This window comes from Mizuhopecten yessoensis, unplaced genomic scaffold (assembly GCF_002113885.1).
Source record: "Mizuhopecten yessoensis strain PY_sf001 unplaced genomic scaffold, ASM211388v2 scaffold8131, whole genome shotgun sequence".
Classification (NCBI taxonomy): Eukaryota; Metazoa; Mollusca; class Bivalvia; order Pectinida; family Pectinidae; genus Mizuhopecten; species Mizuhopecten yessoensis.
This window is the reverse complement of record NW_018407394.1, coordinates 507691-535686: the sequence shown is the minus strand read 5'-3', so window position 1 is coordinate 535686 and position 27996 is coordinate 507691. Positions and strand designations below refer to the sequence as shown.

General features: G+C 33.7%; 1 protein-coding gene across 5 annotated transcripts; it reads right to left on the bottom strand.

The window, feature by feature from the left end:
* Positions 1-11: 11 nt before the first annotated feature.
* On the bottom strand, positions 12-27996 carry LOC110455080 (FGFR1 oncogene partner-like). Of its 5 annotated transcripts, XM_021505008.1 has the most exons (18): positions 27899-27996; positions 24700-24753; positions 24417-24471; positions 23861-23949; positions 22977-23129; positions 21732-21770; positions 17856-17912; positions 17289-17359; positions 16706-16767; positions 16107-16130; positions 13697-13818; positions 13159-13355; positions 10410-10490; positions 8396-8526; positions 7513-7581; positions 5933-5975; positions 5419-5569; positions 12-4463 (listed from the first exon to the last, which is right to left on the bottom strand). In XM_021505008.1, the coding sequence occupies exons 1-18, from the start codon at positions 27977-27979 to the stop codon at positions 4386-4388; spliced, it is 1557 nt and encodes a 518-aa protein (XP_021360683.1). In that variant the 5' UTR covers positions 27980-27996; the 3' UTR covers positions 12-4385. The 5 variants fall into 5 exon arrangements, with proteins under 5 accessions (XP_021360683.1, XP_021360688.1, XP_021360684.1 ...); XM_021505013.1 differs by lacking the exon at positions 10410-10490; XM_021505009.1 differs by lacking the exon at positions 16107-16130.

Genomic DNA, 27996 nt, shown 5'->3' with positions numbered 1-27996 from the left:
TTTTTCTCAATAAAATACATGTTTATATATATATATCTGTGTATACATATTACATAACAATAAATATGTGTTATGTAATAAGGAAAAAAAGACAATGAACAAAAGTAATTTGGAATTAATGATGTTTGTGATGAATGTTAAGTGTTAATACAAATGCAATTCCTTTCTCACTTTTGAAATAAACGTTCAGGCCTACCAAGACAAAAGGATAAAGGAGATGCAAGATATCAATTGCGGTATACCATACAACAAAACTGCTCGTAAAATCTCAATTTAAACATAATTGACTTTGAAAAATGAATCTACACACACCAGGTACCAGGTACATATACACAACTTCATAAAGTTTGATGGATTCAATCATGTATCTGAAAATACAGGCCAACTTACAAAACAGTACATGGGTCAATCCAGGAATAGGGAACATACTCATTTTATGACAATCTTCTGTCATTCTGAAAATTGATTTCGACTACTTTTTATCAGAACAATAGAACCATACCCCAGAATTTGATTTTTTAGCCTGCATATCTCCCTATCATCAGGGTGATGTGTTACAAATGAAAAACTTCCAACTTAGCCAAGTCCCCCCCAAAGTGTACACATTGCATTATGTATAACAATCAATTGGATTAATTTTACAACAGAATTCTAGTTTGTAGAGCCTCCTGAGATTCAAAATAAAAGTAGTCTTCACAACTAATGTTCCGTCTTTTCCTACAAACCACTGGTACAACTCTTTATCAGATTAAGATGGATATGTTTCTAAAATACTGGGTAGACCATTGAACAACTAGTGTTGGTGGATAAACAAAAGCTCAAATAACGAGCACCATTGTTTCCATGGACGGATCATTAGGACCTAGTTTGGATACAGGAATCGGCTATCTGTAAAATGTATTAATGTCTTTATTTGAAGTATGAAAAGAAATAGACAGCCTACTGAGATTGCATACTAACTTAAATAAAACATATGTACATGTATATGTAAATACTAAATGAGTGTCATCAACTTTAAACATCAATACCTTGAGAAAACATACCATGAGAAAACATGCACAAGTTTTCCTATGTCTTCATATAACATCGTTTCCATGAGAAGCTGTACATGATATATTCAAATGTCATGTTCACAAATATGAGCACACAACCAATACAATAAATAAAATTAACAAGAGCACATCTGGACAGTGAGTGAAACATACACACTCTACACTCGTACACACTAGTGTAACACAAAAGATAAAATGTGGTCAGAAAACGGGAAACAGAAAACAGACAAATGATCTATTCACCAGGATCAAACTTCACAAGCCTTTGAAACAATTGTGAATTTTTCAAATTTATAACTTTGAAAATAACTTGCATAAATATGAATATTTTTGTGTATGATCTCGGGATGATTATTTTGAACTCCAGGACAGGTATATTTTGTTTTTGGGTAAAATATCAGATCATTGTAATATATACCTTGGTGTGTCGAAGCTATTGAAGCTCGATCTGGTCTAGTGTTTTGATGGATACAGATAAACAATTAACTGGCACACAGAATTGAACTGCACATGTTTGGCAAGGACAGACAAAAATTGGTTGCTGCATTTGACAGTTACAGACGAAATTTCATGATTCAAAATTTAGAGCATGCGATAAAGGTAATTTCAGTTTTCATTGGAGTGAAGATGAAAAAAGGGGTGAATATGGCCGTCAATGTAAACCCAAGTCAAATCTTGAGTTTTGTATTTGCAAATACATTTTAACATATTAACACAAGAAGCAATAAGGAATTTACTGAAGATTACTTATATTTCACTATCTGTACTTATATTTTGCTTGATATACAGATACAAAATGTTATAGTTTGTGACATAATTGATGCTTTATGTGAATTAGAGTGAAATGCCATTCATGTATCGGTTTGAGATGAAAGATTTGAAATATTGGAGATGTGTTTCAGCCATGTTTATCAAAAATCACCATGTCTACTTACTAGGGAGTACAAAATATAAGCGAAACTCTCAGCATTTTAGAAAAGCAAAATTTGAAAATGATATTCAAACAGAGGAAAGTAACCTTTCTCAGCTTGAAAAGTTATGAAATACACAGCTAATATTGATTTTTCAACAGTTCGTAAAATTGCTCTCCCACCTCCAAAACAATTCATATTGGAACAAATTCTACATGTCAAAAACACAAATCACAACATAAAGTTCGTTGCTTAGGAAAAAACAAAGTGCATAGGTTATATATTGAGACATATAGCGCTGATGTACATTTTCTGTTTATTGTGGAGAAAAGTCATTGCTGCGTTCAAATGAAGATGAATTTTTCAAGCAGTGATACAGTACATTAAGTCAACAAGCATGAGAGAGACTTCAAATCCTACTTATTATGTTAGGCGTACAATATATCAATACATATTGAGATCAAATTTAAAAACAAAAATGCTATGTATCTGTAGGTTACGGCAAAAACATTTTGAATTTGTAGTTTCAAAATTTGTTGGAAACCTTTAGATTTTTAAGACCATCCCTAATTATCATCAAAAGACTTACTTTTAAACAACAGGGTTAGTTAGAGCAGTGCTTGAACTGTTTATCATGACATAATTACCGAGGGTACATTTGTATATTCTTAACCACAAATTGTACCTCTATCAAATATTTACATGCACTGAAGTCACCAAGGATAGTACATGTGACTTAGATTGAATACACTTTATTTGGAAGTAGATTTAAGACAATGGCAGTTTTCCGTGTTAATGGATCTGTCTTGAAGTCCCATTAACTCATTCACCCCTGAAATTTCATAATGAACGATTCCAACCTTTGAATTGGAAGAGTTCAAATGTGTCTTAAGGGGTGAATGAGTTCAAGAAGTTAATAAATAATGAGTCACTCATGCTACTCTAGACATGCATGAATGAGATTGAAAATGATGTACCCGTAATTTGAAATGTTAAAGTGTCAACATTTATTTAATGGGTTTTTTTGTGGGTTTTTTCTAAGCAAATTTATAAAACATAGGATATGCTATATCTTAAAACAATTCTAACCACAAGAGAAACTTTGGAAACTTTTTTTTAAGCATGCTTTTTAAATACAATACAGTAAGTATAACACTTCCCCAACCTACAAGCAAGTAAAGTCATCTCTATACCTCAAGAGCCAGCTAAGAGAGAGCTGGCCTTTAATTTATACAATGATAATGATGTTGATGGAAAAACAAAACTAACTATGAGAAAACAGATTTTTTGGTGAGAATTTCATAATTGTATGATGAGCAGTAGTAGGAAAGGTAGCTAGTATGAATTGTGAGTCTGATAAAAATGGATATATTTTTGAGCCAATATTTACAATTGTTCTGTTGTATATATAAAGCTTATGCTGTATTTTCTGTGCACGTAATACATATGCCAAGGTTTTACCAAGTTGCTAATTTAGGATTTGATTACAAGACAGTTTTTATACTGTTGTACTTATTATACCTATTACCGATTCACCAGCATTACTTAGTTTCAAGTCAAAAGATACAATTCTACAAGCCTGAAAATTCCGTCAAATAACCAATTCTTCAACTTAACAACCATATTCTCAAAAGAAATTTCAAAGTGGCTTTGGTTTAATAAATCTTTCATTTTACAGCTGGTGTCAGTTTCCTATAAAATGTACACTAAACCAACTACACCATTTTGCTTCAAAGTTTCATCCTTTAACAAACTCACCCCTGAAATTTCATAATGAACTAGTCCAGCCTTTGAATTGGAAGAGTTCAAATGTGTCTTCAGGGGTGAATAAGTTAACCTACCAGTTTTTACACACTTCTTTATATAACGCTAACATTTTTCAGGATGCATGGTGGCAGTATAACAAGGTTCTGCTGTGTGTCAAGTGTCCGTAAATAGTTACATTTCCAAACTAATCTTTAATATTTAAACATTTTCCAGGCTGCATATTGGCAGTACGCAAGAATTTTTAATACAATTGTATTTTCCTAAAGGCATGGTGGCCGTATAACAAGATGTTAAAATATGTCCTTCAATTATCATATTCTAGCTGATGTAATGTGAACGATGAGCTCACAAAGTGCCAGTACCTTGGTAACAAACTGGCAGCACTTGACTGGTATGGAGTAGGTTGTATATGATATCAGTGTATCTTAACCTTTCCCTCCCCCTGAATGGTGCACACATAACCCTAGCCTGTTGCTACAAGACTAGAAGAAGTATATTGCATATAAATGTTTTAGTATGGCTAGTCTATTCTCTATTCTATAGAATCCTGAACAAAGTAGTATCGCCATCTCCGTTTTGGCAATGTATGTTTTTTCGCGGGAGATGTCGATATATGGACACGATTAAGCCACGATTCTGTGTGTCTTTCGAGCATTCAGGGGGACTGGACATCCTCTATATAATCAAAGCCATCGTGCTGGGATATTGTTCTGTCTGTTGTTAGGTCATCAAACTGGAACAAAGAGACAATAATATAATCATACTTATGAAACTTGGTGCATCACTATCCAATGTCATGATTGGTGTTTTTTTAAATAGACTCGACATACTTAGTAAAATGAACTTAAAAAGCTACAGTTACATAAATGTTATCATAGATTCAGCTCAAGGGCTTCTACAGCTGTGATACTGGAACTGATTGTTGTATGAGTAGGTACCGGTGACTTGTCATTGGTAAGTGTAAAATGACGAGACCCCTTGCCATAACCTTCAGGGTATGAATTTAAATGGTGGTACAAGACACACTGTCTGGTCAAAAGAATCATATCTGTGACGATTCATAGGTCAGTTTATGCCATTTACAAGATCTGTTTCAGACATGGTGTTAATGTATAAACAGATAGACAAACTGATGCATGAACAGAGGGAAAGAACCAAGTGACTTACATGGGGAGAGGGAGTTTAAAGAAGAAAACACCTAAATAACAAGCCATTTGCCTGTGCCCCGCTTTGACCATCAATGCACATGTTAAGTTTGGTTGGTCTAGCACTTATACTTTCAGTGAAACTAGCTTAAACACAAAAACTTAATGTTGATGGAGATGCTGACAAAGTCCATGGACCATGAATGGTAGGCCGCATCCAGCATTTGATGCACGAGTTGAGATCATCAGATGTACTACCTAAGATGCATCTATGGTGCAAGTTTGGTTGGTCTAGCACTTATACTTTCAGTTAAACTAACTTAAACACAAAAACTTAATGTTGACACTCGTCGCCGGAAAAGCAGCACCTAAGTCTTGCTTCTGCTACTTCGTGGCGGCGAGACAAAAATGAAACACAGTTACACGTCCACCAGGGTGATAGCAAAGAACTTGTTGTTTGAGTTGATCCCTAATTTGTGAGATGGACACTGGCTACACTGTATCCCATCCCTAGGTTTGGAGGAGGCATCTTTATCTACTTACCCCACTCCTTTCACTCCGGAGTAAGTCATCACCATCAATAGAGTTTTCATCGATATCCTCCTCAATCTCCTCTGCTATGCTGCCATTCTCGTTCACTGATTTTTGTTCCGACTTGCTGACTGTTCGCGGACTCTTTGTACTCACACTGTGTCTGCAACGTAACAAAGCACAAATGACAGATTGAAATGCTTCAACACCAACTTAGCACCATTCTTAATCTTTTTGAATATGTGGGAACCGTTAAAATATTTGGGTTGCTATGATTTTTTTCCACATTTGGTTCAATATTTATAAAGATTAAAAGGAACATTATCTTTCCAATTTCAGAGAGAAGAATTTAATTTTCTTGCTTGTTATTCCATTTGATTTTAAAAGTACCCCAACTGATATTGAAGATTATATAATCACTCTGTTCCTAAATGTCTCCCACTCCCCACCTCAAATCACACTTGACTTCTTCTGTCAACAAAATAGATCTTTTGACTAAAGGTTAAATAGTAGAGGTTCCACTTACCCTTCACTCACAAAATCATCATCGTCATAGTCAAAGTCGCCATCTGCAGTAAAGAAACAACACTAGGTATTTGTTTTAAATAAAAAAGGTCAAATATGTGGAGAAATGTCTTTTGTGGATCAAAATAAGTGAATTCACTCATTACCTCTAATGAATTTAAGTTAATTTTAAATTTATTTGGTAATTCTGCATTGTACACTTACCTTCTTACACTGTCACTACGAAATGATGGTACTTTAACCTCCTAGGTCAACAAAATAGCACGATCAGTGCGTTTGTCAATGCCAATGGGGATGTATAAACTGAGTGAGACAAGGCTCCCCAGGGTAAACCACCATCTTATTATAACTTTTCAATGTAAGTCCAGAGAGCTCCATAATACTGTCAATGTCAATCCTCGATATTCCAGGGGTTACGCTCACTTACGTTCTCTTCACCTCTGGGATATGTCATAGCATAAATGAAGGGTCAGTGTGGGCCACCTTGTTCATGGCATAAGTTTGATTCTTTGATGTACATCAAAAGAAGCTCAAGGTAGCGTAACAGTAAAATTGTTGGACTTTGAAGACAGGTGTCGCTCCTCTGTAATCTTCAAAGGACAGGTATCAGACTAGCGTTCAGTGTTTTTTTACCCCGAGACCAATCAAAAAGCTTACCAAGTGCCTTTAATTTTGCTATGACATATTCTAGAGGTGCAGAGAGCAAAAGTGAGCATATCCCCTGCAGTATCAAGGATGTTTAATTTCGAGCCATGGCACAAATGTCCTATCGAGTTCTATGAGAAAATCTGAAGCTGGTGATAGGTTAACATTTTGAACAATGACATTTGACCAAAACACTGTCTGATCATGACAGTCACTTCTATGAAAATTTATAAGAAAATGTGAAAGAAATCAGATTGATAGTTCATAAAATTGTTTTATTAAAACAATTTCACCTTTGACCCCTAATGCTATGACCTTGACTTCTGAAGTACAAATTTTAGAGTGTTATGCGACACTTTCCTCCTGTACATGTTTGACAACATATACATGTATGTCAAGTTTCATCAGAAAAATGTGAAACCAATCAAGTAACATTCTGGAAAAAAACTCAGCTATTATCATTTACCGATTCCATACCTTGTGCTGTGGTACAATGCATTATGTTTGGTTTGGTTTGTTTGTTTGTGTTTTACATCCTATTAACAGCTATGGTCATTTAAGGATGTGCCAGACTTGGGTGGTGGAGGACGCCGGAGTTCCCGGAGAAAAACCACCGGTCTATGACCGGTACCTGGCAACTGCCCCATGTAGGCCTCCAACCTGCAACCCTGTCGTGGAGGGCTAGCGATAGCAGAATGTCAGACGCCTTAACCACGGCCCCACAGTGTATTATGAGAAACTAAACTTTATTCTATAGCATAGTAGTACCAAATTGTATTTTTTTTATATTTAGTATTTAATATATAATATTTAATTCTATCATAACCCAACAACATTTTTCATTGCCTGAAGCTATTGATCTACCACTGATCTCACGACCATTTTTTCTTAAAGAACTGCATGTATTATAATATGATCATTAAGATAAACACACACCACCATCAATACCCAGGCCAGCTAAGTCTCGATCCATATTTCTTAGACTGTCATCACCGTCATGTTGCTCTGCAATGGAGATGAGGTGCTCAATTTACAAACAGTGTGAATTATTGTCTCATAACTCCATGTATTTCCTCAAAAAGAACAAAATTCAAATTTTAAAAAAAAGAAGAAAAGAGACAAATTGAAACTGAAAAGGACTGCCTCAATTTTCCCCCACATTTTTATCCCCATTTCAAAATTAATAATCTTATAATTGTGGCACACTAATTAAACAAGAATATGTTTTGCGTTAACTTGTTTCATTTTCTTGTTTTCAGGTTTGACATATATACATTTCATATCATTTTAATTTTACATAAATATTTCAAATGATTTAATTTTTTGCAAGACTTTTTAAGAACCAACTTACAAGATGTAGATGAATATAGGGTTTTTGAAAAGTACATTTTTAAACCTTTCCTATGTTCCCATTTTTTGTTCCACGAAGGTGTTTCCAATCAATCAAGAAATGGCCAAATAAACTTGGAGTAAAGCCTTGTACACAAAATTCTGTTATACACTAAACTTTTCTCTTGAGGAAATACAATATCAATACACAATAAGTGCCAGAGGAAATAGAAGTTGTGCCATGATTTTTATAAGTCTGAGCCATGTCACAGACCAATAATGATGTAGACAAAATTCTAAAATACACAAAATTTGGTGATGGTTCTCGACATGAAGTACAGAAAGTCTTAATAAATCCGGGAGCTGCTGATAATTTATTTTTATTACTGTTTATTGGTAAATTTGATATATTCACTTGAAATTTCAATAGAGAACCATCATGTTTTGTTAGTAGATTCCACTTCTATGATGAAATTTTAAAAAGTCTTACGTTGTTTGCGTGGTTTCTGTTGGTTCAGCATGGGAAGACCCTGTAGTGAGGATAGACCCCCTCCAGGGCTCGTCTGGTTGGGAGGCGGAGACCTCAGTGAGCTTCCGTTCAAAGATTTACCTCGTTCATCACTGCAACAATTAAAATATTTTAATTAATTTCACAGATAAATGAGTTATATAATAGTCATTTAACACGATATCAATCCATGTTTTAATAAATTGTGATAGAAAAATGTACTCATGCTTTTAGTATTGAACTTTGAGATTTTGCAAAAATGATGGCGAAAGTGTTAAAATAGTGAAGAACAAAACTGAAACAGGCTATAAAAACATTGTCTCAGGTTAAATATACTGAAGAAAACTGCTATATTATTAGTTGTTGGAACTTGATATATCATAAAATTAAATATACATGGCAATTATTGAAAAGATATTGTTTTAATAACAGAAATAAATAAATATGCAAAATTGGGGATATTAAACATGAAGCGGAATATAGCAAAATATAAATTGAAAAATTGTGAATATAATTAACAAACTATATAGGCTACAGGTCCTAAACACTCACATGCGTATATATTTTTTCATTAAGATTTTTTTCAACACAGCTTTTTATCCTTATCAAATCGGTGAACTAATTTACATGTATTCTGACTCCATATATGAAAGACAGAATTATCAATTTTTGTGCTTACTGGGAAAGTTCTTATAACTTAACAAAAAATAAAACCTATGGCCCCTGAGGGTAAGGCACTTTGTTTGTGCAATTTTGAAATCCTAGCCTATAGGGACCACGGAACCAAATCAAAAATAGATAGTGGGTTTTTCCCCTTTTGGGCAGAAGATTTGATAGGAAGGTGAATGCCTCGGGGCCTGCTGGTTGGATATTAATGTGGCAGCAGTTTCGAAAGTTTTATGTGTGGGTTGAACTACATATATGGGTGTGAAATGTATAAAAAAAAAAACTGTTTTTGTCTGGGGGAGTTTGTAATTTGTTGTAAGTTTTGATCAATTTTTGTTTCCGAATTCAATACAAAATGGCGGCCCCCATATAAAAATATTCAAATAGGTAGATTTTTTTTTAACTTCTTTATTTACAGGTGTGTGAGATGACATTCTTCAAAATGAGGGCAGGTAAACCAGTGTGGATAACCCCTATATTTAGGTATAGCTCCTCTGTACCATTTATTGCCTTCACTGAAATAATACTTCTTCTTCTTTTATCTATTTATGTAAGTCATTGATTATTTAATTGTTCCCATAGTACCTGGGTAATCAGGTCATAATTATGGGACAGACGACCGACTGTTGGCAATAGCTTTCTTTGGATGATCAGGTCAAAGTGCATCAAGGTTTCATTGTCATTGAAATCGTCACTAAATTGTATGTTATAAAATCGCTGCATAAAAAATAACACAACGGTGAGTTGGGTTGTCTATCAGAATATAATTAATACTTGGCAGATTTTTCTGGGAATGTGTTCATGATTTTCTAGATTTTGTTATCAAGATAAGGTTACTGAATCTATACAGTACTTTTCTTAACCATTATTTTGAATTCAATGACAACAAAGTGAAATCTAACTGATTAAAACTAATTATAACAAGAAACCACATTACACTGTGAACAAAAAATCTTAAAAAATTTAGAATTACTTTTTCTATCCAGACCACGTTATATAATTAACATGTGCACATAAGTAGTAGACCATAATTCCAAATAGTTCTACGAAATTTAAATTTTATATCAGAAATGAAAGAAAAATGTATTAGTTCATTAGAAGGTATGAACATGGTGCCAAGACGTCTGTAAAACAAAAGTGATCACTACAGAGAAATCGCACAGTGAATTAAAACAATTTGAAACAAAGTCCTAAAAATACACTCAAGAGCAACACATATAACCACATATAAACCAATCATTTTAGTACAAAATCACGCCAAATCCAAGACACTCAAAGGTCAGTTTAGGACAAATATCAAGCACTGTCCAACACTCAAACAATAGCCCACCTCCTGAGTGACGAGTACACGGGGATTTGGGACGGCCGTGGCTTCAACTCCTGCCTCTGAGGTTGTGGCTCATCCTTAATACTGACAGGGCGAACCCAAATAAACTTAATCACCAGTGTGTAACGTACATATATGTACATGTGAGCTTTGATACAGTGTGAGGGGTTGGGTATAGGAATACACAGCTAGGTAGTTTCTATTTCTATTTTCGTGATTGTTGTGCTAACCAGCAAGGTCATTAAGGGTACAAGGTGCATTCACTCCCTTGTAAAGATATACTATATCTACATTGTACATAGGCAAGGCTGCTACACAAGGTGGTTTGTAATTAAGTATTATATGCTGTATATATTTATACATATCCTGAGGTATATATTTGTATATAAGGTGGATGCTGGTAAATGTTATATCTATAGTATATAATTAAATGTGATAATCGTTTGAAGGATCAAACAGGGATATGTCACAGATGTTGACTTGTAAATAATAACAGAGGCTGTTAACATTTGCTTGTTGCAACATGTCACATTTATCATCATTTTGGATAAGAATATACACGCATTGCTTTGTCTTAATGTTGATTCATTTCAGTAAATATTGAAAATGGAAAGAAAAAAACATTTCTCCAAAATTTGTCTTTAAAAAAGTATGAATATAGTAATACATGTTGACTACATTAAGGTTTTATTCGAAGAAAACAACTGAAAAATTGGACTTTAAATTGTACAAAAAAAAAGGAAATTTATTTCTGCTATTTCATCCACAACTCAATCATTTCATACAGATTTGATTTATGAAATTTAAATATAAGTTCAGCATTTCACAAATACTAACTATAGAAAAAACAAAGCTGAAAATTTCAAGATTGCCCTTTCTTTGATGCTGACGATATTTGTTCTTTATTTCAATACTTGTACATAAATTATTATGAAATATTTATGCCTTATCTTAAACTTGTGTACAGCAGAAAAAAAACAAAAAAAAACTTGTTTTTGGACTATTGGTACTGGAAGTAAGGGATAACGATGGGAAGAAAAGCTATATTCCTCTATATGGATCTGTGACAGAGGTCAAATTTCGTGGGAAAGGAAGGGAGACAGGGGAGACAATTCAACAAGTATGAACATACCTTAGACATTTTCACAATACAATTGCACAACTAAAACACATTCAGGTTAATTTAAGCATCATTAATCAGAGCAATCATCCAGTGACAGGTTAAAAAGCGGAGCATAACAAGCATAAACAAATTATCACATGCTTTAATTACTTGAGGTATTTGTCCTTCAGCTTGATTTTCTCTGCCCTTACTGATTTTTTCAATATTATACTGGATATTTATTTCTGAACAAGCTATTGCAGATTGTCAGGAAAAGAAAAGGAGCAAGACAGAGAATTCATCATTTTTCAGTGAATATTAGGTGAACTAGATATAAATATGTGTCATGCAAACTAATCAACAACAATCCTTAGGCTGAAAAACGTAAATAATTGAAATTAAAAAACAATCTATAAATAATTTTACACTGTAACAATACATAACATATAACAAAATAATATGAAAGTACAAACAAAACTAAAATTATGGAAAACAATATTAAACTATACTTGTCAATACAGTACTGATAATCTCAAGTACATTTAAAACAGAAAAGGGAATATGTTTCAACTTAAATTTAGATTAAATTGACGAAGGCAAAGCAGGGGGTGGGGACATCTTTTTAAAATAAAATTGCCTTATATGGAAAGTTCTTTCTGTTCAATACTAACTTACCGATGTATATAGTTCAGATCTGTCTAAGTGTTTTCATTAAGTACTTGTCGTGTTCTTGTTTAACCAATCATACTGATTGTACATACTGATCAATCTATACATGAACTGAAGATATTTCTCTCTGTCAAAATCAGGAACCCAGGGCTCAAAGTGGCTTTTTTTCCCCCGTTTTGTAGCCTCTTCAGTATATCACTCCAAAAAATCTAGGCCCAATCAGAAAATGTATTAGCACAGTCCCAAATTAGGTTCCTATCCATTTTTATTGCACTGGAGGTTTCATTTCTACTTCCTCGACTGCTTGTATATCTGTCCCAACATTTGAAACTTGTTTGCTATTTTGTGAGAAGATTGTGATCAGCACCCAGAGGTGTTCTGAGTGGCTCTTTGTGCAAGATGTGATCAAATCAATCATTTTGGTGACATTAGTGTATTATTAAAATAAGAGTCAGAGGCGGGAAACTTTTTCTGGATTTTTACTTGATGTCTGAATTTTTTTTTCTGGTGGCCAACCAGGTGACTTATGAAACAACTTTTGAATGCCAATGCTTAATTCTGGCTGCCATGTCGACTAAAAGAATCACCCATTTGAGCCCTGGTTGTAGGCTTGAATTAAACAGAAATGACAATCTCCTTTTCATTTTTGATTGGAATTCAATCTTGCATTATACTTTCTAATGCAGGAGATAAAGTTCTTGCCACAATTAAACATTATTCCTATATCAGGTAAGCAAAAGAATACTGAAACCTATAATACAAAATCTTTATATCTATTCTACATATATGACCCTGCAGATAAAACTTTAAATCTATTACTGTACAAAAAATAATAAGTTTATCCAAGTATACAGCACAAGCCAAATTAAGTGTCGCCTACTCTATGACGAACTAAAAGATTTCACACGTCCTTCCCTAAGCAGAAAGCAAAACAAAATCAAAAACCTCCAAACCAAGTGAAGTCCTTGTTTAAACACTTACCCCCCATACATCTTTAAACCAGCGGAACCCTGCATCGGATCATCGAAAAATGGATCCTCTTCAATATCACTACCCCCCATCAAATCTGCTTCAACGGAGTGCTTGTTTGGACCGTTTCGTAAGTCATCGCTCCTACCACTTAACAAATTCTTTTGGTTTTTTGAATCCACAAAACTTTTCCCTTCAGATAAACTTCCCTAAAAGCAAAAAGAAGAAAAAGACAATAAAAATTACAGCTACACATCCCATAAACAAGCACCAGATGAATTTCACAAACATGTAGGGTATGTTCCAATTTTTAGGATGGTGTATTCATATTGCTTCTAACATTCATGATGACTGATGATACAATAACTATCTAATATCTGGAATTCAGTTTTTGCTAATATCTTTCTGAAACTGTCAGCAATAATGGATTCCGGTGGTCAATCTGGACTCGGATATATCCCAAAAGAAGCAATTTTCTTCAACTTCAATACCTGTCAATATGAGTTATTCACAATAATTCAATATTTTACATGAATGGTACAGCTCTTACCCTACTGTGAGGTGAGCGTGCCCGCGGCTGTGGAACAATATCTGCTACATCACCAGCAACCACTGTTCTACACAAGATGAACAGGCGTTTGTACATCTCCTCAAACTCATCAAAATTGATACCTGTAAATAGAAAGTAGAGTTCTTCAATTGATTCATGTACCAAAAAGAACAGTGTTATATAGTGATGTTGAATACTTTCAAGAATAAGTTTTTTTTTATTTGATGTCCGAGATGTTACTTGCCAAGTCCCTTCTATCATACTCTGAACCAATGCCCAGCAAGGCACTATGATAATACAAGATTTTTTTGAGTGCATGTTTTTTTCCGCTCACACACCTTGATGTACATATTATTGAAATACTATTCTTATCCAGTATTCTGGCATTTTTTTTTTATATTTGGGAAAAAATGTAAACAAACATGAAAAACTCTTTATTCATTACTGCTGTACATGTTGTGCTTTTCCTCGTTGAGGTCATACCGGTATATGTATAACTGTTAGTATGGCAACATTTTTCTGTAATCACATGATTTCAAAAATCTAAAAACCCATATTTGATACCAGACAGAAATATTTCCTCAGTGCTGTTCTCCACAGGATATATGTTGGTATCGGTAACATGCACAAATACAGGTTGTCATATATGCATTACAGTGTATTAAGTAAATGAAAGTAAAATCCACAAGGGTAGGTTATAATTGGAGTAATACCGGAAACACTGCACAGGACTACTGACTGATTGAGGTCATAGGTTGATATACTACTACTGTTGTGTCCTTGAACAAGACACTTAACCCAGTCTACCTAGCTGTGGAAATGGGTACCCGGACTAACAGCATGCTGGGCAAAGTAAAAGTATAGAGTTTCCTGCTGTTGCAAAAGACATATCTTTCCAGGACGGGCAAAAGACTTACATCTTTCTGGGACGAACAAACGACTCCACATGGACTAACAGACTTTGAAAGACTTGATGTTTAGTCTGTCCGAGTCTTAATTAAAGGATTTAATATGAATCTGTACCTGAGATCACAACTTCCTTACCCACATACATAAATGTATACATGTATATGAAAGAACATCTCCTTTCTTATTCTACAGTACCACACAATATCAGTTATCCAGGCTACCACATTGCTATCTAACAGGCAACAAACATACTCAGTACATGCCAGACTTTTAACATGATATTTTTACAAATAATTTCTACCAAATAAATTCAGTCTAACTTGTACCTTGACCAGTATAAATATCTACAAGGTGTGCAGATAAGGACAGAATGGAGTAAAGCACATAACATGTCTTTTAATGTCTGTATTAATTGGACAGTGAAGGGGATGTCATTCATTTCACGTGCTTAGAAACTGCGGAGGTAAAATGTCAAGCTACATTTGCACACTAATGTTTATCACACAGGAGGGATATGTTTAAGCCAATGGTGTTAACTTTCAATTCTTTACTTACATTATGGAGTAACCATTTTACAAAACTTGAGAACTGTTTCAGCAAGTGTAACAGTTCATGTTATTTGCATTATAGTTGATCAAAAGTCCCAGCATGCAATATGTTTTATTATTTGCATTATAGTTGATCAAAAGTCCCAGCATGCAATATGTTTTATAAGTTATTTGGATACTGAACAACATCAACAGAAGTTTCCAGAAATCGGTTTTTAAATTTTTATGACATGTGCACCATGCCACACACATTAACAAAACTAGATGTTTGTAAAACACTATATATATACATATGTACCCCCATTCCTGTTTTGACTTTTGATAGAAATGAAGCCAAATGCTAAGTTTTACTTAAGTCTATAAAGCAGATAATACAGGTCACAGTGACCTACATGTTACATAATGCTGTAGTAGTCATGAAGATATATACAGCATCTGCATACAAAGTTGGATTGCAGACACAAACACTGAGCTGAACACAAAACCTAACAAAGACTGTTGTATGGACTGTCGGACTGACAGAAAAGACATTAAATGTGACATGGGCATAATTATGTACATTAATTTCCTTTACAATATGCAGTCAAACTTTGTAACTATCAATCCACAAGTTTTAAATAGTCTCGGTTTATGTTTAAAGTTGATTTTGGTCCCATGATAGTTTATTGTGATGTAGTTGAACTCAGAACAAGTATCCAGTTTATTTTATAGTTCTCAACAAAGCCAACACAACTAGGCTTAACTGGTAACTGCATTTGACATTCAGCTAATCAATGTACTGAAGTATCAAAACATTGTCTTCAGTTTTATCTTTACCTCGGACAAGATCTGTTACAGGAAATTCATGCAGCAAGTGCTCTTTTCAGTTAGAGATTTGGTAGCCTCACTCAAGATGCAACTTAAATATGTACCATTGTTTACATGCCAATAAGCATACCACAGACATATTTTACCTTTTGGCATGAGTGACAGGTACCCTAGACAAACAAGCACAACATCTTACTAACAATTCATACATTTTCCCCAACACACATTGGCTGGATTGTCTTCATCTTCAATTGGCAGAAATCATAGCCTGTACAAGTGAACTTTTCATACTGTACAGGATCTTTTGGGAAAAGAATTTTTCAATAGTGTTGTTGTTAAGATAATAAGATGTCAGGTCCAGTCAGTGAGATCTTTCCATCTCTTTTCTAGTAAACTTTCATGTCAGAGGTATGTACATAATTTCCAAAGGTCACAACTAATGGAGCACAGCATTTGTATAAGGGACAACATTTTTCAAATACTGATAAATTGAAGATTTTTTTGATTTTTTTTAAAGAAAGTTATTTCCCTCAATGCCCCCTTTCAAATGGTGAAAACAATATCAAATTTAGAAGGGAAATGGAATGAAATGGATAAACCTCACCATAATCATCTTTAATTAATGGGTAAATCCTTGAGAATGTCTAGCACAAATTAAGTAAAACTCATATCTAAATTAACACAGTTTCAATACTTTCCATATAAAGCATATAAATATTTATACAATAACTTCTGTTTCACTTACTGCTGCTGAAGTCACGATCTGCCGCACGTAACTCGTCGTTGACATACCGATCCAGCATGTTCCTGAAGATACAAAACACACCATTCCTTCTGTGACTGTAGCAAAACACTATAGAAAATTTAACATGAATGAAGTAAGCGAAACTGAATGCGTTAGATACTAATTGGAAATGAATCAGTTGTACAGGATATTTCCCTAAACATGAACACCCAGATCTATTTATGACAAGAAAAGTCTTAAAAGGAATACCTGAAGATTTAGTTGTGTTATTCTTAATTAAGTTACAATAATAATTTATTGTGTCCTCTGTATGATTTATACTTGCCAACCTTTCAATTTCAATTTGAGATAACATGTGGAAAAATCTGAACATTTTTCATATAGACTTGTTTGACAAAAAACATTGTGAAACATCATGCTTCAAGCTTTTTTATACATTGAACATGTTAAAACTGTTGATTTCCTAAGTCACACATGGAGGCTAAAATTTGGAAGTTTTCTTCTAAATTAGGAGACTTGTGGAATATAGTATAGCATTATTACATGTTATGAAGAGCAGATTTTTGTACCTTGGTATACGTACCTATTAAAATTTGGAAACATATCCATGAACAGTTCTCTTAGTTCATCTTTATCAATCTCTCCATTTCTATCCTGAAAATAAAGCAGAAAATATATGTATTTTATACAAACAACAATATTAGAATTAACTATAAGAACCTTTTATAACTCAAAACAATTTTTACCTGCAAACTAACATTAAAATTGTAGTGGTATACAGTATAAAATTACATGACTTATTTTCAGAAGAACACGAAAATTAATCAAATTTGGCTTAAGAGAAATTACAAACTCAGGATAAGGTACATATACCACAGAAATCATAAACTGTTTCTATTACTGTACTAAAATTCTGTTCTCAAGTAATTTTCTTGTAAGCTTGGAAAGATCTTGTGATTGAAAATTTAATTAGAACTTTCATAAATTACTTTCTGTCTTGAATATAAATTGATAATTGATCTTGAGCACAAGACTGGAATTAAATATGTCACAAATTTCTATAAAGAGCATAACTGTAAAATAAAAGTTATACATCAATATGTGGAGTCCAAAGTGTCATTATATCAAGGTATTTATAATTGCAACCTACCTTGTCATAGTAATCAAATTTACTCTGTGCATCTACTAACTGTTTCTTTGTTAATTCCTGAAAAAGAAAAAGTTATTATTACATGTATTATTTTGAAAATAAAAATAAAAATCACAAAGCCAACAATTTTGTATACAGGGAATCAGTGTATAATTGCTCTACAAGACACTTTTTAACAGTTTATTAACATATTCAACCATTATTGCTTAAAATTTGTGCAACTATTAAAAAAATAATATTATAAAATTGTTGTTATTAACTGCCAATAGACCACATTACTTGATTGAATCAGTACTACTTCTTAAGTTGTTAAGACTCAAGGAATTAATGCATAGTCAGGGATGTTTTGTGTACTGCAAGAAACAGACCTAGGATCTAAATTAGGAAATTATTGACATACTTTTTTTGCGGATAAAGATGTATCTAACAAAGCAAGAAGAAAAACTTTTAAATCTATATATCAGAAAATTTGATGTTATACATGAATATATATGAAAGCAATGAATTTGGCACCTTTACGTGGTAAAGCCTGTTTTATGTACATTGTATGACATATCCACATATTACCTACATTAATACAACTGCCCCCATCTAGTACTGTAAGCCAAAGGCTAACTATAACCCTCGCTCCTATGTAAACCAGAACTGTAAGCTTATTGGCTAACTAAGGCAAAGCATTGCAAAGCAATACATAGTCTTCCCAAGTAATTATGTAAGTATATATGTCACTGACATACTTCCTGTACTCCCTCCCTATGTCAAAACACTTCTCCGTAAAAAAGGGTCAGATTTAACAAGTATTTTGCACAATGGGGCATAACTCCACCAAAAAGGGTTGAAATCCCAAATTACAATGCTGGTGCACAACTACATAAGATACTGATCATTCATGCAAAGTAACAATGAAATCCACCTGTTAATTAAGGAGGAGTTGCGCGGACAAGTATTTCGCACAAAGGGGCATAACTCTATCAAAAAGGGTCGAAATCCCAAATTAAAAAGCCGGTAAACAACTACATAAGATACCAATCATTCATGCAAAGTTTCACTGAAATCCACGTGTTAGTTAAGGAGGAGTTTTCCAGACAAGTTACTGTGGGCGACAGACAGACATCCAGACAGGATGATTCCAGTATACCCCCCTAACTTCGTTGCGGGGGTATAAATACATTAAAACATTTTAGCACTATACCAACATACTGATATAAACAGTACCCACAAAGCATCTGCAGTAGCAATGGTTTTAGTGTATAGATTCAGGAAGCTGTAAGCAGGTATACACTGTTATAGGCGTGTAGCGTTCCTCACACCAGATATACAGATCCGGATATACAATATGGTGACCTGGGCACTACTTCGTTTTCTATAGCATTTGGTTATTTTTCGCTGTGCATCTTATTTTTTTCTGTTTGCAGTGAAATGAATAAGCTGAAACATGAAATACCCACTGAATACTACAGCAGTATTTATATAATACCCAAAAAATATATTTGCATTCAAAAATAAATCTACCAATTAGAGGCCATCTAACATTGATTTCAAACATATACATAGATTTTGAATAAACCCGACACAAAGCATTGTGTCAGTAATAATAAACGATAATCCCCACCACTTGTGATGACTTGACAAGGACATAAACTTATCAGGTAACACTACATCTGAACAGGATGGTAGTCTCTTTCATAAACTTTATAAGAAAAGTAAAACAATCAGAAATTAGGGTACACTACAATGTTTTGGCATTTGACCCCTTGCTGTGACCTTGACCTTTCAGATATGAATTCAAGAGTGACATGTGATGATTTTCTCTTTTCATAGCGCACATATATATTGAACATTTTTAGAAAATATGAAAGAAATCAGTAGTTATGGTCTGGAAAAGTGTAACAATGCTATGACTCTTACGTTTATCATAACCTTGAACTTAAGGGTAAGAAACTAGGGTACAGATCTGAAACTGTAGGAAATAATCAAGAAATCTAAATGGCAAAGGCATTCATTTAAGAGCTTTAATCTGTCTTAGCTGATCAGATGCTACCTTGGATTTTTGATCAACATGAAGTTAAAAAAAAGGAAAAAGAAAACTGAAGACAAGAAACAACAGATGGACACAAACAAAAAACATTAGATAAAAGTATATGAGAATACTTGTACATATACACAGGTACAGACATTCACAGATGGGAGGAGATACTACTTCTGTTTACAAAGCTATACAGATTCTATACAGAAGTTGTACCTATGCTAGATAGAAATTTTTCACTACAGTTACAGTGGTCAATACTACACTAATGTTGGATCTACACTGAAATTACACTGTTACTCCTGATCTACAGCGAAGTTATACTACATTAAAACTACACTGTATTCTAACTTAGGTTACACTAATGGGATCTACAGCAAACTTAATCTACTGGGTATTCCTACTTAATCTACATTACACTGGTTCTTCACTGATGTTACACTGAATCTTTACTGAAAATTGATCTAAACCGATGTTAAACTGGAGCTACACCGAAGTTATACTGGATCTACACTGCAGTTATACTGGAGCTACACTGAAGTTATAGCTGGATCTACACTGAAGTTATACTGGAGCTACACTGAAATTATACCTGGATCTACACTGAAGTTATACTGGAGCTACACTGAAATTATACCTGGATCTACACTGAAGTTATACTGGATCTTCACTGAAGTTATACTGGATCTATATTGAAGTTATACTGGAGCTACACTGAAGTTATACCTGGATCTACACTGAAGTTATACCCGGATCTACACTGAACTTATACTGGAGCTACACTGAAGTTATTACACTGAAGTTATTACACTGAAGTTATACTCGAGTTACACTGAAGTTATACTGGAGCTACACTGAAGTTATACTGGAGTTACACTGAAGTTATACTGGATCTTCACTGAAGTTATACTAGATCTACACTGAAGTTATACTGGAGTTACACTGAAGTTATACTGGATCTACACTGAAATTATACCTGGATCTACACTGAAGTTATACTAGATCTACACTGAAGTTATACTGGAGTTACACTGAAGTTATACTGGATCTACACTGAAGTTATACTGGATCTACACTGAAATTATACCCGGATCTACACTGAAGTTATACTGGAGCTACACTGAAGTTATTACACTGAAGTTATACTCGAGTTACACTGAAGTTATACTGGATCTACACTGAAATTAAACCTGGATCTACACTGAAGTTATACTGGAGCTACACTGAAGTTATACTGGAGTTATACTGAAGTTATACTGGATCTACACTGAAGTTATACTGGATCTACACTGAAGTTATACTGGAGTTACACTGAAGTTATACTGGATCTACACTGAAGTTATACTGAATCTACACAGAAGTTATACTGGATCTACACTGAAATTAGACCTGGATCCCAAATTGCAAGACATTTACTGAGTTTATACAGTATAATCTACAATGAACTACCAGGTTAAATTATACTTCAGTCTAAAACATTTCAACAGTTCTAATAGACCTTAACAGTTAAATACTGAAATGATATATACATTCTGGACTGTGAAATTTTTGAAAGCAGTGATTTTATTTAAATTAAATTGTTGAACAAAATAGGAAAACAAATATTTTCAAAACGAATAAAAAAATTGTAAAAGCACAAGTAATGTTTCATAACAAAATAAATAATAAGATTTAAGAAATGTAATTTGAAAGAACAATTTTTATTTTTTTATTTTTTCTGGATACCAGTTTTCATGCAAAAGCAACCCAATAACTCCAACATAAATGAATATAGGCATGCTATGACAGCTCTACATGTAGCAGTACATGCTAGATACAGGTGGGAGAACACTTGTGTCGGAGGTGTATACCTTGGGTATGTTTGTATCACCTTCCCCTGTATCCCCCTCCTGGGTACCACAAAGACAAGAAAAGTCATGTCGTTAGCAAAGACTTAAACAAATATCTGAATAAAACTAAACTTTCATTTTTAGAACTTGTAATTCTACAAATCATGGCCGTTTTCGTTTAAACGGTTGGACCGGTTGGACCACAGTTGTTTGTTTATTAAATAAGGTCGGACGTAGTAATCTGATGCTGCTTTCAGGCGAGCCTTGACGAAGCCTTGCAAGGCGTGCATAGGCATTTGCAGGTCCACCAGGATTTATATCCGAAAATGTAACATTCATAGACGGTCAGACCGGTTGTTTCGCATAAACGAACAGGCCCCTAATATTTTTTTCTAGGCCAAAACAAACTATGTTGGTTTCCTGCTACATTGCCCAAACAATATGCTTATTTGACAAAATTCTTTACCCCCCCCCCCCCTACCTTCGATACTACTGGATTGGGAGCATGGTTATTTCAGTAATTACTTGTATACTAGATTTATACAGAAAGGATGAATGGCAAAGTTTATGAGGATAGGATTGACTGAATGCCATTTTGAACGCATACAGCATATATGGAAACTGCCATTTTGTTTTCATTTGGGTCAATCAATACAGTTATCTTTCCAAAAACCTTAATACATGTATTGAAAACTGGAACAGAAACTTCCAAGGTTTGTCCAAATTGTCATTTTTTTTCTTGGAACGCCATACAATGTTTAAAGGGTTTGCACAAAAAATATAGGGTCGGTCAGGTAGGAGAAAACCAACATATGTCACTGGAACGAAATTTCACTTCCTGATATAGATCTTAGTTTTGTATAAATTCATAACAAATATTGATGTCATTAAGGCAATGTATGGCAATAATTGGTATTATCTGCCAAACTTTGAAAAAACTATGCAATCTTTTCTATCAAAAACACTTTTTTTTCCTTCACAGAAAGTTTTTAATAGATGTCAATTTGTCAAAACCAAGCATCACCAACAAATAAGAGTTTGAGCTGATGTCTTTCAGAAATACAAAGAGTTCAGTTCTAACTCAGCTGGAGTTCAAACTCAACTGTCGGTAATACTAGGGCCCGCTCTCTAAGTTTTGTTCACTTCAAATCACAAAAAATGTAAATATTAGCTTTTTCTGTCAATTTCAAAGTCAGTTTAATAGTCTAGATGTATAACTGACCAATGAGTTGATGTATAAACCTATTCTAGGGATTCCCAACTCACCTCTGTAGCTGACTTTGTCCTGGCTTTCTGACTTCCCTGACCTCCTTGGGCCTGCCTTACAACCTCTGTAAACAAAGGCCCTCGTGGTGGACCATCACTGTCAACCAGATTCAACTCCCTGGCTAAACTGGCTCGACTCTCATTAGCTGGACCCTAGGTCAGAAAATGAAATACACATAAAACATAAGGCAATTTAATGTAATTTTATACCACTTGCATTACACAAAAAAATATCTGCGCTCAACATCCACCATTTAGCCTAACACTAATTTTGCAAACTGTCAAGAAAACTACCTAAATAGTAAATATATATTTAGTGGTATCTAGTTAAAACTTTGAAATGTTTGCTTGAAACTGTACATTGTCATAAACTCAATACATACTTGCCACCTTATTCTGCATGCTCAAAATTAAAACCTCAATAAAATGTGTTTATATAGCCCCTAGAGACAAAATAACCCTCTAAATGACATATTTTGAGTTTTTCTTTCAGATGTAATAATAAGATCTTAAATTATAGGAAGAGCTTAGCAAATTCACTGGTTGAAAAAGGTTGATTTAAGGGTCCAAAATTGGGAGTCACCCTCCTATATATGGAGAGTTGGCAAGTACATCAACATCTGAACCTAGAGCTTAAATACAATCACTTGGCTAGTTACAAAAAGATATCTGAAAGAGACAAAAAATATGATATGTACATTGTATTGTTATAAGATATGGATAGAGGCACCCAATGCCTGCCTCCATTACCTCTCCTATTAACTTATTCACCCCTGAAAATTCATAATGGACTATTCCAGCCTTTGAATTGGAAGACTTCAAATGTGTCTTCAGGGGTGAATGAGTTAAATCCTATTAAAATCTGAAAGGTCCCTCATACTTACAATCCCTGCCTCAGGATCAAAAACCGCTAATGTGAATTCTAAGTTGAAAAACTCCAAAAATTCTCTCACAAGAGCTGCTGCTGTTCTACCTAAAACAAGATAATAATGAATTTAAATTATGTACTGGTAATTTGTTGAGTTACTAAAAGTTTTTTTTATTAAAGCAATTGTATAGAAAACAAATAAAAATACTAAGTAACAATTCTGATTCACTTTTTTTTTATTAAACATTGTGTTCATGATCAGTTAAGTTTAAGTTATCCAGTCAGATTGTTTCTATTTTCAAAAAAAAAGTAATATTCTAAGATAGACAATTCAGCTATCAATGTATCTTAATTTCTTAGTTTTAATTTGTGACTGTCAAGTGTTTCATCAATGAATAATCAAAGTGCTAATCATCATTAATAAAGGTTTTACAGATTTGATTATTTTCTTACATATATTACTTATATATGGAACTTTTTTTTGAAAATAGATAAATATCACGAAGGTAGTAAATATGTGTTTACTATGGTAATGTAGTTTACATTTCTTATCAGAGAATAGATTTGCTTACCTTCGGTGGTTTTCAAGTACTTCTTCAAATCAGGATTAGAAAAAGGTGTTTTATTCTGAAAAAGAAAATGAAAGACAATAAATATATATTTAATGTTTAATAATCAACACATAATTAAATACAGAATACACAAAATATTACATTGTTTATTTTTTTGGGGGGGGGGGGGGGGGGCTTTAACAGAGATCTGGTAAAATCCTGATAACTACTTATAAATTGTCTTTGTTCAGCTAATACTTTTACTTCCAAAACTCATTTAACTTGTGGCATAAGTATCTTTTACCTGTACAGATTCCTGATCTTCCAATGCCAAAAATACACTGGCTCGCAGTTGTGCCTGAAACATAATTGTAAAGTATTTGCATAAAACATCAGTTTTTTATAGAAAAAGCTATTTGTACTGCAACAATAAGTATAGTTTACAATTAAGCACTGACTCCCGTCGTGCATCTGAACCTCTGCCAAACTTCCAGTGTTCTGTTACAAGCTGTCTGCCAGGAAAAACAGACGTCTTTTTATTAAGTCTGAACAAGCTAATTTATGGAGAAACAATTGCAAGAGTACGGCAGGGCGGAACAATATACGCCCGTTGAATGCCATACAGTGTTATATACTTTCTTACATTGAAATAAGATCTGCATCATTGTAAGAGTGGTTAGCTGACATGCTATAAAAAATGTAGGAGAAAATCTGTGGACAAAAAATAAAATACTGAAATGACTAAAGGGCAATAACTTTGGCAAAAATCGTTTAATCAAAATTCTTTTAAGGGAGATACAACTTCATATCATGATTATAATGTATACTAAGTTTCAAAAAGATCAATCGAAAAATGTAGGAGGAGATTGCCGGACAAAAATCAAATACTGAAATAAACAAAGGGCAATAACTTGTAAAACGAATGTTGAATCAAATTTCTTCTAAGGGAGACCCAACTTTATATCATGATTATAATGTATACCAAGTTTCAAAGAGATCGGTCAAAAAATGTAGGAGGAGATTGCCGGACAAAAATCAAATACTGAAATAAACAAAGGGCAATAACTTGTAAAACGAATGTTGAATCAAATTTCTTCTAAGGGAGACCCAACTTTATATCATGATTATAATGTATACCAAGTTTCAAAGAGATCGGTCAAAAAATGTAGGAGGAGATTGCCGGACAAAAATCAAATACTGAAATAAACAAAGGGCAATAACTTTTGGAAAAATTGTTGAATCAAAATTCTTTTAAGGGAGACACAACTTCATATCATGATTATAATGTATACCAAGTTTCAAAGGGATCGGTCAAAAAATGTAGGAGGAGATTGCCGGACAAAAATCAAATACTAAAAAAAACAAAGGGCAATAACTTTTGGAAAAATTGTTGAATCAAAATTCTTTTAAGGGAGACACAACTTCATATCATGATTATAATGTATACCAAGTTTCAAAGGGATCGGTCAAAAAATGTAGGAGGAGATTGCCGGACAAAAATCAAATACTAAAAAAAACAAAGGGCAATAACTTTTGGAAAAATTGTTGAATCAAAATTCTTTTAAGGGAGACACAACTTCATATCATGATTATAATGTATACCAAGTTTCAAAGAGATCGGTCAAAAAATGTAGGAAGAGATTGCCGGACAAAAATCAAATACTGAAATAAAAAAAGGGCAATAACTTTTGGAAAAAATGTTGAATCAAAATTCTTTTAAGGTAGACACAACTTCATATCATGATTATAATGTATACCATGTTTCAAAGAGATCGGTCAAAAAATGTAGGATGAGATTGCCGGATCAACAAAAGTTTACGCCGGACGGACAACGCCATGCAATAACACTTCTTTCAAATTTGACGGGCGTATAAATACTGTCCTCGATATTCCCTCTCCATAGACAGGTCAGGATTAGTTTCCCAAAATACATATAGCATACCATTCAATAGTGAATTGTACAGAGCACTACAATAATTAATATTGCTATACTCTTTTAGAAATCATTCAAACCAGATGTATAAAGCAATGGTGCAAACATTTATATTAAGTTTACAACATTAAATATTTCTACAAAGTATAATTGCCTATGTAGCAATTATAGAAACCCATATATGGACAATAAAATTCTTTAGCATAAAATGTAGGTACAATTCAGCATTTGCATTATGCATTCAGTAAAAGAAACCTTTGATGCAGGTATTGTCCATGAATCACTTTGAAATGGATATTATTAAAATAAGACACAGACGCATAAAAAGTAGATCAAATTTAGAATCTGCATCATGTGTTTTGTAGAACAACCATAGCTGCATCACTGATGTGAGTATTATCCATTTATAGTTACACAGATATGGACTTGGCAAGTTTTCTTATGAAAGAAACATTAACATTACTTTGTACTAAATAGTTGAAAATGGAAGACAATAACAAATCTTTACTGGCTTCTGTTTAGCATAAGGATAATCCAGGATAACCCATTAAATAACACTGAACACGTTAATCAATTATAACTGATGTCATCTTAGAGTACACAAAAACCCAACAAATGTAAATATGTGTATGTGAATTCAAGCTTTAAAGCCAGTCATTATTGTAATATGAATCAAACAATAAAATCAGATATGAAACAATCAAGTTGGATTGGTACTTTCACAGCTATGTGTATGGCTATATATATATATAGCTAGCAGCACATTGCACACCTAGGTTATCTCTTTTCTCGATGGTGGTAATTAACAGGTAATTAAGAATGCAACAACAGGAAATCAAACAATTACAAATTAACTGGTATAGTAATGGGTTTTAAGTGTTTTCCATATTTTGAAACTGTTTGAGGATAGATGGAAGAAACAATGACAACAAAAGCAGCAATAATATGTGCTTTCATTATGAAGCAAAAGTGAATACATGACAAAACTAGTAACACTTGTCACATTGTAAGAAGACTTGTCTAGCATGTTATTTGTTGTACAGGATGACAGCTACATTTTGTTTTACAATATGTACATACATTGATAAAGCATATTCACACATTTAGCAGTGACATGAAGCGTAAATGTGACATTTAGATCTCATTCATACGTCAAACAATCATATATAAATTATCTGAATTCTTCAACACATTCTTGGCAATGTGCCATTCCATGGCTAAGACTGAATCAAAGTCTCAATCTTGTGATAAGTTGTGTACTCTTCCATAATCTTTATTTTCTAATAACATTCTTAATTGCCCTGACTTTCATTATTACTTTTTGTATGCAAAACGTATTTTGGACTATGTGACAAAAGCCCATAGATCTGAATGATATGTGGAGTCTATCGTGGTCAACCGATCTAAAGCAGACCGCGTGGAAGCTTGTCAGTGCATGCAACTTGCAAGCGTCTTTTTCCGTCAGGGCACTTGTCAGCGACGATAATGGAAAAAAATAAGAAGCATGCATGATGGTGTCGAATGTCATTAACTAGAGAAGGTGTCAAAATGTTCCCCATCGAATACATACCCTTATTTTACCGAGAACGCCGTTAGTTTCTAACGTTTGAGCTACGAGGTCTCGAAGCTCAGTGTCTTCGTCTGCAGACATCTTGGTTGTTTGAAAAC

Excerpts from the sequence above, each read along its gene's own strand:
- LOC110455080 (XM_021505008.1), bottom strand. The coding sequence starts at position 27,979 with ATGTCTGCAGACGAAGACACTGAGCTTCGAGACCTCGTAGCTCAAACG. Across the intron at positions 24,472-24,699 it reads AAGATCAGGAATCTGTACAG|AATAAAACACCTTTTTCTAA; the intron begins GTAAAAGATACT and ends TTTCTTTTTCAG. Across the intron at positions 10,491-13,158 it reads GGTTTAAAGATGTATGGGGG|TATTAAGGATGAGCCACAAC; the intron begins GTAAGTGTTTAA and ends TCGCCCTGTCAG.